Genomic DNA, 13347 nt, shown 5'->3' on the forward strand with positions numbered 1-13347 from the left:
ACTGAATTTAATCGTCTTAAGCTGATGTTTAAGAACGTCAAGTACCCTGACCGCCTCAACAACTTCACTATCCCTCACTTTGTCACCTTAATGACGTCTTGGGGATTCTGCCCAACCACCCCTCAACGGAAATAATGTTGACCGACCGGTATTGCTATTTAAAGACCAAAGTTCGGCCAATGAAGTGATAAAAAAAATTACCTGAGGAAGAAAATCGATCATACTCTTTAACCAGAGTTTCAGAGCCGCAAAATTGGTGTAGACTCTAAGAGGTGCAAAACTAAACCAATCAAGCATTTGGTGAACGATCACAGCACTAAAACTATCGGCAAGCTTAGCAGCAACTTCTCCGTCTTCAAGAAATGTAAGAGAAAATTAGGCGTTTTAATTTATGAGATGTTGTATGGCCTAGCCTGAACACCTACCATCCTATTTGTTTACACATATCATGTGGTATGGGCTTAATGTACTTTTACAAAAGAGCATTTACAGAAGTCTGCCTGCATTAACTGTACCTTCTTGTCATGTTCATATCATGTACAATGTAAACCTTAGTTTAAGATCCCCATTCTTCTGGACATTCTAGTTGAGCTTTACAGTAGCAAATTTTGGCTTTGGAATTGCTACCTTCTCCTCAGAAAAAAACAAGGCAGATTCCTTAAGTCCAAACAATAGAAGAAAATCGTTCGAATGTATCAATAATCTTTGCAAAGTTGTTAACAATCATCTATCTAACCAATCAGATCATGATAACAGAATCTAATATCATGTAACGGATGCATCAAAAGAATGTACACAGGCTTCCTCCCCTCCCAGACCTTCGCCTTACACTCCCTTGGTAGCCGGTTCACAAGCTAATATATAGTTCTTCGAAGCTGGGGGTAGTGAGGTAGAATTGAAATATCGATTCCCGTTCTATATTGAAAATTATTTTGATGTTCGTTGTCTAGTCTTCCCAGCCTTCGCAACAAAGATTATAAGTGGTTTCCTGAGAAACTGCTAACTGCTTACTGTTCATCTGTTTTTCTTTCTTCACAGGTTTACTGTCATTGAATTAAGGAGTTTTTTTATCCTTATATCCACTGTAAGCGTCATTTTGGCCATAATTGGTGTATCATTTCTTTCCAAAGAACAAAAGAGGTCCGTTTTGCAAGCACAAAGAAGTGAAAAATTCTACAAGCCATTCATATATCTCACACAAACCAAAGAGTGTCTTCCCCCAAGGAAGGCGTCTTCGAATCAGATCGGCGATTCCACAACTTGCAACTGCGACGTACTTGTGCTAAGTTACGAAAAACAGTGTCAAGAAGTAACAACCGCCGAGCACATCTCCTATATGTTTGATCCGAACACTACTTGGGCCTCAGGAAGAAATAAACTGTTTTTTGCGGCAATGAAAAGGCAGCTAGGCTACCATTATTACATATTCATAGACGATGATACATTTCTTAAGTTTAATGGGTACACTCCTCCCGAGATGAAGAAGTTGCAACCGTTTAGGGCCTTCGAAGGATGGCTTTTAGACTACGAGCCTGCTTTAGGTGTTGCAGCTTATCGGCGCCATAAAAGTGCAGATGCAGCTTTTAAGAGGAGGGAAATCTTATGTGGAAAGACTGAAAAATCTATGGTCATACCAATAGCGTGGTTTGACGGCTGTATTAACGCTTACCATTACAAAGCCGTAGCACATGTTTTACCCTACCCTACGCTACGCAGAGGTACAAGTTGGTATATACCAAACAGACATTTGATGTCTGCCGTTGAACTCAAATTTCCAGGCCAGGCCATGATGTTTGTACCGATCACCATTTCTAACCTCCGCCACGGCAGCTACCCAAAGGCATTACGCGGGGAGATGTCAAAATACTGGCGAGTATTTATAGAGAAGATTCAAGAAAAGGCACCTTTAGTTTACAGAAACCGTTCCATATGGGGAAACTTCAAGAAAAAATTGGGTAGACGTTTGAACACGTCCCCATCTCATTGCATGAATGTCACACGTCATCTTCCTATTGTGCCATACGCACATTTTGAGCGTGAAACCTCTTGAACTTAAGGCCTGGAGCAGGATTCACGAGGATCAGCTACGATGTGGTGAAGATTTACTCGATAAAATATCTTTTTTTTCACGGGGAAATTATCTAGTATCAGTTTAGTTTGAGAAAAGGGTAGCGCCTGTAAATTATAAAGTGGGCTTTCAAAGGGGAACTGTTTCTACATGTCTGGACATAACTTGTCTCGCATACTGCGAAATTAGAAGATGTTTCATTTCCAAGGTGCCAATTTAGTCCCCCTGAACTACGGTCTGAGTCAATTCCTTCAAGGGAAATTTTCGTCATAGTTTGGGGCAATCGTAGCCCTCGGATGTATTTCATACCTTAAAATTACAAGTGTTCTGCCCCTTGGATACGAAAATCAAGTTGGCCCTCAAGAATTATGTTTCAGAAAGCTCAGGGACTCATTTTAGCCCTTAGGTACATTTCGGTTCTTGAGGCGAAGCTATTTCTGGTCCTAATTTAGGATAGCCAAATTAGCCCTTAAAATAGCACCGTATAGTATTCACTGGGTTGGCTCCAATTTGGGAATGAAACAGATGTTTTAAATTTACAATGTTTTCGTTTAGGGAGGTTTTTCGTGTTAACTTACTTAAGGACGGTGCTGCCTGAGGTATTTTTGGGCGGTTTATGACTACAACAAAGGCCGTAGCAAAGGCTATTTAAATCCAAAAATAAAATTAGTGGTAATCACGCATTTTTCAAAGATAATTAAGCGAATAATAGTTCTAAAATACATAACAATGTATGGCATAATTAAGGGACAATAATTCTAAAAGGCTTTTTTAAAGAAATGCATAACAATGTATGGGATTGAAGTATTATTCAGTAAGTGACATAGTCGGAAAAACCCCGAGTGCTCCTATCAGGAATCAAACATAAGACCTTCCGATTACTAGTTCGGATGCTCTAGCACTCAGCTACAGGAGACTCGTGGGAGCTAAGGCCATTAAACTAGGTTCATGGGACAAACATCGTGCCTGCTGCTTGGATTAGAATATCATGTGTGGCATATACACAATGGAATAAATGTGATGGAATATTTTAGGCCTGGTGACTAAATGAGAGTGAAGTTTTATTTAGTAAGTGACACAGGTATACTCGGAAAAAAAATACATGAAAGTCATTTATTCACCAGGCTTAAAATATTCCATCACACTTATTCCATTGCGCATTATTCCATCACAAATCATGATTCGCCAACTCGTGCGTAAATAACGTGATACCGACACACTTTCCATGAAGTATTCTATATTCTATATATATTAACTTAAAAAAAAAAAAAAAAAAAGCAAAATAATTTTTTTCAAGTACATACTTTTAAACTGGGGATATTTTGTTTTATCTTACTGTAGACTTTGTTAGAGTCAGACCATATATATAATGTTTGTCTTATTTTAAAATTGTTATGTCTAAACCATGAAAAAGACAAAGCGGTTTTCATTGAGAACCGGAATACCAGAATGTAAATGCCCTAGCTAGGCAATCGCGACAGATGCAAACAACACAATGGGTTAGTTAATTACACTGCAAAACGTAGGTGTAGCCGCAGCCAAGCGTGGGTAAACGTTTGCGACAGACATAATGCATGGCTATTTAGTTTTGATTTTTAACCTCTCGAAAATAAATTCTTTATTAATGCGAGGACATTAAAGGTATCTCATAAAAAAATCTGTTAAAATTTGATAGAATGGCGAGTACGTTAGAGCTTGCCCTTATACATGTATTGCTTAAAAGAAGTTTTAGCGACCACAGTTTCGGCAAATAAACAAAGCGTTATATTAAACAAGTTCATATGCTCAGCTATGTTGTCATTGCAATGACACATAGTTCAACTGAACCATCAACGTCTGCAAGTAGTCACCGGTCCCTGAACTTACTTACACCATGCCAATTTTGGGTAACCTGGAATGCAAGGCTAAAAAAATAATGATGGGTGAGGCAATGCCATCGGAAACTTTGTTTAGAACCCGCCTTGAGAAATGAGTGATAATACCTTAGGTACTAAAAGGCTAAATACGTCTCCATTCGTGATACACTTTATTATCTTTATTTTAAAGTTTTCTGTATAATAAGCACTAACTATTGCACTTATTTGGATTTAGTAATGTCACTATCAGTTAACAGATGACAATATTAAAGTCAGAGAGTAAAACACAGTGTTCAATACCAAACCTTGTATTGTGTATGTACTGTTTTTTTGTCAGTTTGCTATTGTTACCTTAACGCGGTCTGTTCTGCGCTTACTAAAGCAAACTATGAGGTTGATTTCATTACGCTGTTGATAAACAACATTCGCGAAGGTTTCAATGCGTGCGTCCAAATAATAAATTGGTTTTGTTAGATATCACAGGAGCACTCAGGCGTATGGCGATGCCAGGACTTCACCTTTGGGGAACCAGAAAGGACTTGTATATATTCAACTCTCGCCTTGCGGACACCTCGTTATGATGGAAACCCCGATGATACGGACAGCAGCTAAGTTTCCGGCAAAACTAGATTACAGACGTTTGACTGAAATAATATCGCGCTATTAGACTCTCACTATTAAGGACTTCCGAGGGTGTCCGCAATGAAGAGAGTTGACTGTACAACATTTGCCTAGGTGTACGTCACAATAATATTATATTGTTCACAATATATATATCCCAGAAGCACTCGAAAATACGGCAATGCCAAGACAACAATCTGGTGAACCCGACAGGATAGACGCTATTTTTTTGAAGACGAGAACTTTTAAGTTTATTTGGGATTGATAACTGAATATTTCATCACTGAAGAGAATATAACCTCCTTTCAGACATCTCCTCCGTCTTTGACGCTAGAAGTTGATATTGGATTAGAGACTGCTTGGTGATCGTCTGGTCTCTAGCGAGTTAAATCTCTCGAGTGAATCTACTAGCCAAAAGTAGTTGTTTCGTTGATCGCATTTAAAATTGGGTAGATCCAGAATGGCCTCGGAAGGAACGTCAAATAAAGATGCAAGAGGCTGCGATCTAAAAGCCAACCATTTCTTAATTCTGAGATTTTGATCCTGGCAAAATCGGTTTGGAAATTTGCTACCCACGGTCCTGGAAATCAAATTAATCGCTAAAACTTCGCATATATAAATGTTGCACTTGCATATTCGAAGAACAACCAACCCTCTAAAAAAGCTCCCTTGTACACAGCTCAACACGAAGAATGTCGAAAGCTACCACATGACTCGCCCAGAAAGAAGTTTAAGAATAACTTCTTTTTTCCGGTGTTGTCAAGATTTTCATACGTAAACCAAAACAGTAATTCTACACCCCCCTTAGGAGTTCGGTCACCGGCTCAGAAAAGCTGGCTAAAGCACGGCTCAAACGTCGAACTTTACATGTGCCGAACCTAATTCAAATTAGCAAAAACAATAGCATTTTGTCATTAGCATTTAGGTTCGGCACGTGTGAAGTTCGACGCTTGAACCATGCCTAGGCTTTCCTGTAGCGAAAACAATCACGGCACCCAAGCAGCTCTGTGACGCAAATACCTTAACATCAGTTTCAATATCGTGCGTGATCTATATAAATAATCCAACTTTTTAGCTTCGGCAAAGAGCAAGCGTCGTTCTTCTACGAAGAACCGTAGGAACTTACAATCCAGCTTAATGACCGCGTCCTGTCGACAATGCCAAGACTTACGGCGCGTTTAAATTTATCAAAGTCAGTCTACGACTACTTGGATATGGAATAGAGCACGCTTCTTTCGATTTATTACAGAAGCACTTATTTTTGCGCTTCAATAACATAACGACACAATAAGTTTCTAGTAAAACTTATACTGTTCATTTAGTCATTGTTTCAAGCACATCACCGTTAGATATGTGCAGAGCCAATTTGGTTAACCTTTTGCAATGGGCTGGCCCTCGACATTCAATACATTTCTCTTTAAAAATGGCCATTCCCTTTCCATCTACAGCCTCTCTATTTTTTTTCAATTGACGACAACAACGTTGATGGCAGAAAAAAGAAATCAAAGGACTATTACTCATTATTTGTACGTTAAAAAGCACAGCCTCTTATATCATCGTTCGTAAATTGCAGAATGACTTTAATTTCTCGGTTTTGATCAGCTGAGAGAAATCTTCACTCTGCCACATTCTGTTGTACTTGAATCATATGTAAAAGGTTATCAGTTCAAAGTGATTAACTCTATTTTATACACAAATTCTAAATTATATAAAATAGGCTTCAAAACGGATGATCTGTGCTCATTTTGCAAGACAAAATCGGAAACCTTACACCACCTTTTGTGTCAGTGTTCTTTTGTTGGACAGTTTTGGAATGAATTACTAGATTACTGGCACCAACCCTCAAATCAGCAAATTCGTCTTACTCTTCCAGATGTTTTATTTGGAATAATAACTAAACCATGCCCTTTACTTAACCTACTGAATTATTTTAATTATTGGGAAACTGTTTCTATGGGACTGTAGAAGAACCCAGATCAGACCCAAAATCCAAGGATTTCAAAGTAAAATATTCATCAAATATGAAACCGAAAGAAAGATCAATAACACAAACTTCTTTAAGAAAAAGTGGGTACTATCCCCAGTTTTAATTGAAGAATTGCATTACAAATAGACTTTGTATGGTAATTACAGTCATAAGTGCAACTGTAACCCATTGTAAGTCTCTTTTTCTCTTTACTTCGTCAGTAGTAGCATTTTATTTAATATTGTAACTATTATTTTTTTCAATTAGGTTAGTATCTTTAGTTGGTATTGTTAGCATTGTAAGTAGAGTTTAGTGTTCTAGAGTTAATAAACATTTTAAAAAAAGTTTCCGCCATAGTTTTCGAAAATCTTTGTTTTCGATCATATAATCAATTGTCTACGTATGGAGCGCCGAACTATGTAAAGAAAACTTGTTCGTTTTAGTCTGTTTTGCCCTCCTATTGATTTATCTTTGTTTAAAACAAGCTTTCTAGAGCGTCTTGTATCGGTTAGACGAGAGCAAAGGACTGACAGTAGAAAAAAACCTCCGTTTTCAAAAAAAAAAAAAAAAAAAAAAGGCAGAAAAAGGAGGTAAGTTTGCGGTGGAGCAGATTACCAATCACCAAATCGGCTAATTTTTAGTGTTGGATTCATTTTTTTTTTACACTCGACAATCGTTTGTCCATATAGCTCATATTTTAAATGGAAGCTGATCTACTCGGCGGGTGTGACGCACGATTTCTGACGATCCGTCTGTAATGAGCCCCCCAAAGCCCTATTAGTGCAGTGTAACTGCCAGGACTTCCTAATTACCAATACAACATCATAAATATGACATCACAAACATCACAATCTCGGTACGAATTTCGATGTGCTCCAAGCCCTTCGGTTATTAAAATCTACATTCCATCGGCTTTGAAATCACGTATGTAGCTAAGGGATTCGTTGCAACGATCACGTGAAAGAAATTTATTTATGCAAGGGTATAACATAACAATTAGCTGTTGGTGAAAGATGTGCTTGTATTTTTGCACAATTTCGACCACAAAAAAAGGCGCATTTTCTTAAAACCAAACAATAAATCACAGGTTTGAAGTATCTAGCACCCTATCTTTCTTTCCCAAGTTTAAGAACCCTTGTCCAAAGGTAGTTCATTTAAGAATTCACGACAGTTCGGTATTGTGTTAACATACTCGCAAATTGCTTATTACACGTCTATTTTCCCTTTGGGACGAACGGTCTAGAAGGGGACGTCATCACGTTTGTGATGACATGGTCACATGTTCGTTGTCCGTTTCCACGGTTAGTCCACTCTTTTTCTCTCATTAGTTGTGCAAATTTATTTGTCCATCGCAGTTCTGAATTGTATTAACACGCTCGTAAAAATTATTATGAGTTCTGTATTGTAGGCATAAATTGACCCATACGAGCGGACAATACTGCTAGCTACAAGTGAACCAAACACTGTCTTATTCCCACTATCATTCTCCAAAAGACCTTTCAGTTTTACCTACCGGTTGGCGGACTGGGAGTTTCAATTCGTCGCGAATAATAACTGGCGAGTCATCCAAACCCTTTGACGCCTCCTTTTAAGTTAACTGAAAGTACTTAATAGATACGTTCGTGGTTATTTTCAAGACGTACAAAATAAATTCATACGGTGTGCTTACCGTAATGTTCAATTTAGTTCCCTCCTAATGAGAGCTCCCCTTGAATGTTAACAAGTGCCCCTATTCCCAATTGTATATAAAGTGTCCCATTTTTGACAAGCGACGTTATGAGGTCAGCTCTATATTTTACTGTCTCATCGGAAAGTAGTACTATAATTCTTGTAACTATTACCTTATATTAAGAAGGGTAAGAGTGTGCTATGCTGGCCAAGTGAACTCAGAATCTGATGAGAGAAATAACGCCCTAATAATTAAAAAATGTAAATTAGTATCGTGGGTGGTTGATCGAATCATTCGTTCTTAACACCTTCATATTTTAGTGACATCTTCACAATCGCTCGTAATTTTCCGATATCCCTTTCCAGACTTGCCTTCTAACGTTTATACCCATTATTAGACCGGTTTCTAGAATTCATACCCGTTTGACAACTTTCTGACAAACGAAGTGCGGACGTGCTTGCCATCTTGTTCATGTCCGGGGTCCTGATTTAAAGAGAATGATAGCAACCAAGGAACAGACGTTTTTCGGCTGCAGGTAAGCAACCTTTGTGCTTTCTTTTGCCTTGTTCACATCTTCATCGCATTATACATGTATTGTGTTGGTGTTGTGTCACATGAATAAGAGGGTTCCCGCCTTCGTCTGGGCGAATCTCAGGAAAACAAAACGTCAGCTCACAAATCTCTTGACCGTGGCCAAATTAGCTTATCAACTTAGTTGATGGAATTAAATATTTGTATCATAGAAATCTCCTTTTGAAGGGTCATATGAAGCCTCTCTCGTAAACGAAACTGTAAATGTAAAGTCTAGTGGAGCAGTGGATCAAGTTCAAAGCATGCATAGCTAGGAGAAGCAATCTTACATTGTATGTAATTGTCACTTTGCGTAGCAGTCCGACAGAGAAGGGAAAAAAGGACTATCAGTGTAACGGTCAAACTGTCAACGGTCAAACGGTCAAACAGTCAAACGGTCAAGCATGGAATGTGGGGAGAAACTCGGGATGCTTTTTAAGGAGTTTCAGGGGCGTCACTTTCCTATTTCGTACGAACGCGCTAGTATTATCGCAACCAGTAAATGCGTGCAGGGCTGTGAGGCCAAGATTGACATCAACTCCGGGATCTCTTGCAACTGCATGGATATTCAAGAGACGTCGCCTGTCACCCGTTGCTTGTTTACTTCGTTACTCAAAAACCTCTTCCAGTCACGAGGAACTTTGGTAGACGGTCCTTTCACTTGATGTGCCTTAGCAGAACCTCTTCGAGATCGTTCTACTCCTTTAATTGAACAGGGATGATAGGAGTCCGTCACAAAGTCAACATGCTGTGCCCGTGAGAGCTGATCAAAAACACATTCAGCTAGCTCTTCAAATGTGCTTGGAAGAGAAACCATTGCCTGCTGAACCGCATTCCCGTCTATGATGTAGCAAACAAATGCCACGGTGGGTCTCTGTACCAAGAGCGATTTCTCTTCTGAGGAATGCATCAACTTCGACTTGTCAGTCTTTATCAGAGCACCATCTGCAGTAGCCAGTGCCCAAGGGACCTGGCCCAACGGATAACCAGGACGTTTTCCAAGCTAACTTGATGCTCTAGCGCCAGTATCACCAGTTGCCCAAAGACGTTTCTCCCTGCTGTTATCTATGCTTCTTCTTTCCTTTCCGCAAACCATTGATGATTTGGCTTGGGTAGCAAACGTTTTGAGATTCTGTTTTTTTACTGGAGAGTGAAAGGTGGTCTCCTTCTCTACTAGTCTTTTCGGGACAAACTCCCGATTGGCCTTCTTTCCGATGTCATCAGCCATCAGTATGTCACTTTCGACATCTTGGGGCACAGGAGCGCCGAATGAAAGACAGTATAGCGCATCTTTGTCTTCGATGGTGAATGGATTAGTTAAATTACTAATGGCCTGTAAAACACTGCATGTGTCTTGCTCGCTCTTCACAATTTGCGATCCTCTCACCTCCTTGTGCGAAGTAGTCTCCTGGCGCCAGTTGTTCAAAGAGGGGATAACTGACATATGCTTGACATATGCTTCTACTCTATTCACAAATATAGGGCTATCGGGAAAATTTTAAGTATGCGTAGTTTTGTGTGTTAATTCCATGGATAATAGCTTTTAAAAAGATTGTTGGTAAAATTCCGGGATGAGTACCCTGTGGCACTTTAATTAAAATAAAGAATGGCGCCGTAAGGCCACACCCACCAATCGATCGAGTGCAAACATCGATTTTTGGAATACTCTTGGGTAGAGGTTTAAAATGATACATGTCTGCAAAAATCCCGAGATGGGGGGAGGGTTTCACTTTCTGGCCCATGGACTAAACCTTCTGCCATTTGATTACAACCACCAGACTTATTTACTTTTTTTATTTTTAAGTTTTAGGATTTGAATTTCGAGACGGGAGTAGATAAGGATATCTCTAAAAGAAAACAAATAAGCAGTTTGTCCGTCGATCAAATGAGGCATTATGCAACTGCCCTTTTCTGAGCTATATTATCACGACGTCTGCCTTGAAATATAGGAGACTGTGCCAAAGGTCAAGTCCTCAGCAGCGAAGCCTATTTTGAAATTGTACGTTATTTCTCGTTTTTATTCGATTACTTTCTCTGTTGACTTAAGAGCCACTGTCTGTAAATATCGAGCATCCGGCGTCAGTCGTGAAATTTTCAATTTCTTCATATTTTGCGCAAATAACCTCTATAGTGAGTTATTCAAAGGACCTAAAGCGCTTTAGTTTTTTTCAAAATCTAAGAAAGTTCGAAAAACGCCATTTTGGCCTTCTGGCGGCGTCGAAACTACAATAAAATTATGCATTTTCTTTTCGCTCGTTCAGATCAACGCCGCAATAACATCTATCGATGTACTTTGGTTAACTCATAACAGAACTCTTGATCTCCCTGAATCACTAAATTATTTTGAGAAAGCTGTTGAAAACTGCTTGTTTTTAGCTGTGACAATTACCCTAGTTACAGCGCTTTAGCGGATAAGGTAATTTTAGCTAACTTTAACAGCAACAAAAGCCCACTGGTACATGTAATTTGAAGTTGAAACTAGCATGGTCTTAAAGCTCATTTGTTATAGTTTGTTGTATAAAAATTGCTAAGGCGGCCCGAAAAAAGTGTCCTGTCGAGATACGGAAACGTGAAGTGTACTTTCTAGAATTTCGACCTTTCACGAAGCGACAAGAAGCATCCCGATTCCGAACAGAACCGCACATTGTAAAATCTAGCAATGGAAACCTGTTTCGAAATCCTGGATGCATCAAAACAGTCTTGTACTCAAAGCTACAATCCCTTTTGATTGAAAATATTATTATGTTAACACTTGTGGAAAACAGGAGACGTGTAGTTCAAGCCGTGAAATATGTAACTCAACGCCGCGCCGAGCAGATATCTAGAGTACCACGCACGTGTACATGACGCAAGATTGCTATTTCGTTCCACTATAATTTTACCGTTAAAACTAAAAAGAGGATCCTCAATATCATGCATGTTGTCGTCTTTCTTCGTTCATTCTTATCTTGAGATTTTTAGGCTCTGAAGGGAACACGCCTAAAAAAAAAACAAACAAACAAACAAACAAAACAAAACAAACAAACAGGGCGATCAAATTCCAAGACAAATGCAAATACGGTAGCTACAAATCCAGGCCTGATTTAGTATTCACCCGACGCAAGCTTGGCAGAGGCCCCACATGGGTTCAGTGCCCTTTCTAGCTGCATGTAATAGATGGCAATGTGGCGATTCGCCCAGCCAACGTGATCCATAATATCAGACAAGTCCGCTCCCGTGAGGGCTAAGGTAATTGCACAGCCGGATCGGAAGCCATGCAACCTCTCGCCGTTATCTACGCCCATCTTCTTGAGATATATCTTTAAACGGGCTTCTGCGGCACCTAAAGTGAAAGGTGAATCTTGAATACCCCCATTAGGTGTCGACGGACGAAACAGATAGCCACGTGTAAGGTCAACTTGGATTTGTCACGCCACATCCAGGTATTGCTCGATTGCTTTGATGGGACAGATAGTTGTTCGTGGGTTTCGTCTATTCCCAAGACATTCTCGTCCCCCTCCCTCGAGGTTTTCCCCCAAACATGATTAAACAGAAAACCGTTGTTATTTGGAAAACGTAAGATTTCAGGATCCTTGACCTGGCCCAAATCGCCTGGACGATCGCCACAGAAGAAAGCCCGTTTTAAAAGAAGCCTGGTAGCGAGCGATAATGAACCGCTGGATTGCAGAGGTAGACTTCTCCAACTCTCTTTGCAAGTGGAGTGATAGCATGGTGAGCTTATCCACAAAGAAAGGGGTGGCTTGCTTGGGTGTGACTCTGGATTGCAATTGCTCCGCGGATACTAAACGCAGGTAATTTTTCACAGATTTATCTGCTGCAGGGTTGCCCAAGCCCAGTCTCTTATCCCACTCTCCATCTCTTCCTTCAGCGTGTAAGAATCCACATGTTTTGTTTGACAGTCGTTGAGGGCAGCCACAAGGATGCCTACCTTGTTGCCCAATAAACTCAATTACAGGTATTATAGTGAACCTGCGTTCTCCCATCTTTATCCTTGAAGATAAGGAAACGACACAAATTTCGCGGTGTTACTGTCACCAAAGTTACTTGCCCCGGGAGAGCTGACGAAAACACACCAAGCTGCTTACGTAACGAATCCTTTTGCTTCGAGTAACTGGTCTCTTTTTAGTAATTTAGTAGCTCTTGCAACCGTTTATCAATCTGACTGAGGTCAACGTTCACACCTACTTGTCCGATCCGCGATGGACAGATAACCTTCCTTTTATAACCACAGCGTTGACAAAAACGAAAATTACTGTCATTTCCATGGAAGCAGATTGGGCATTTTACTGACAGAACGAAAAGCTTCGCCCCAACCGGTAATTCCTGTAGAGAAAGGAAAGTCAAAATTCATTCAGTCAGATTCACCACGCCTCTGGGGAGCACAATATTTTGCCTACAACGTAAATGTTTAACTATTAGAAGAACGGCTAAACTCCACAGAAAAAGCCCATAAGTCCCCTGAAACGCTTGGATGATGGACCCATCCCTGCTTAGACAGACGTAGAAGAGCAGTGTGATCACACTTAGAAGCCATTCTTTGCACTTTTACGCACCTATGCTGAAGGAGTAGCCACCAATACTTCCTAGGGTAGATATC

General features: G+C 39.9%; 1 protein-coding gene across 1 annotated transcript; it reads left to right on the plus strand.

Moving 5' to 3' along the window:
• Window positions 1–1009: 1009 nt before the first annotated feature.
• Window positions 1010–3067, plus strand: LOC146481011 (uncharacterized; the record flags this gene model as incomplete). The annotated part of the gene is made up of 1 exon (XM_085108999.1): window positions 1010–3067. A coding segment is annotated over one exon (1041 nt), but the record flags the coding sequence as incomplete, so codon positions are not given.
• Window positions 3068–13347: the final 10280 nt, after the last annotated feature.

This window comes from Pavona decussata, unplaced genomic scaffold, assembly GCF_977016875.1.
Source record: "Pavona decussata unplaced genomic scaffold, jaPavDecu1.1 SCAFFOLD_51, whole genome shotgun sequence".
In the NCBI taxonomy this organism is placed as follows: Eukaryota; Metazoa; Cnidaria; class Anthozoa; order Scleractinia; family Agariciidae; genus Pavona; species Pavona decussata.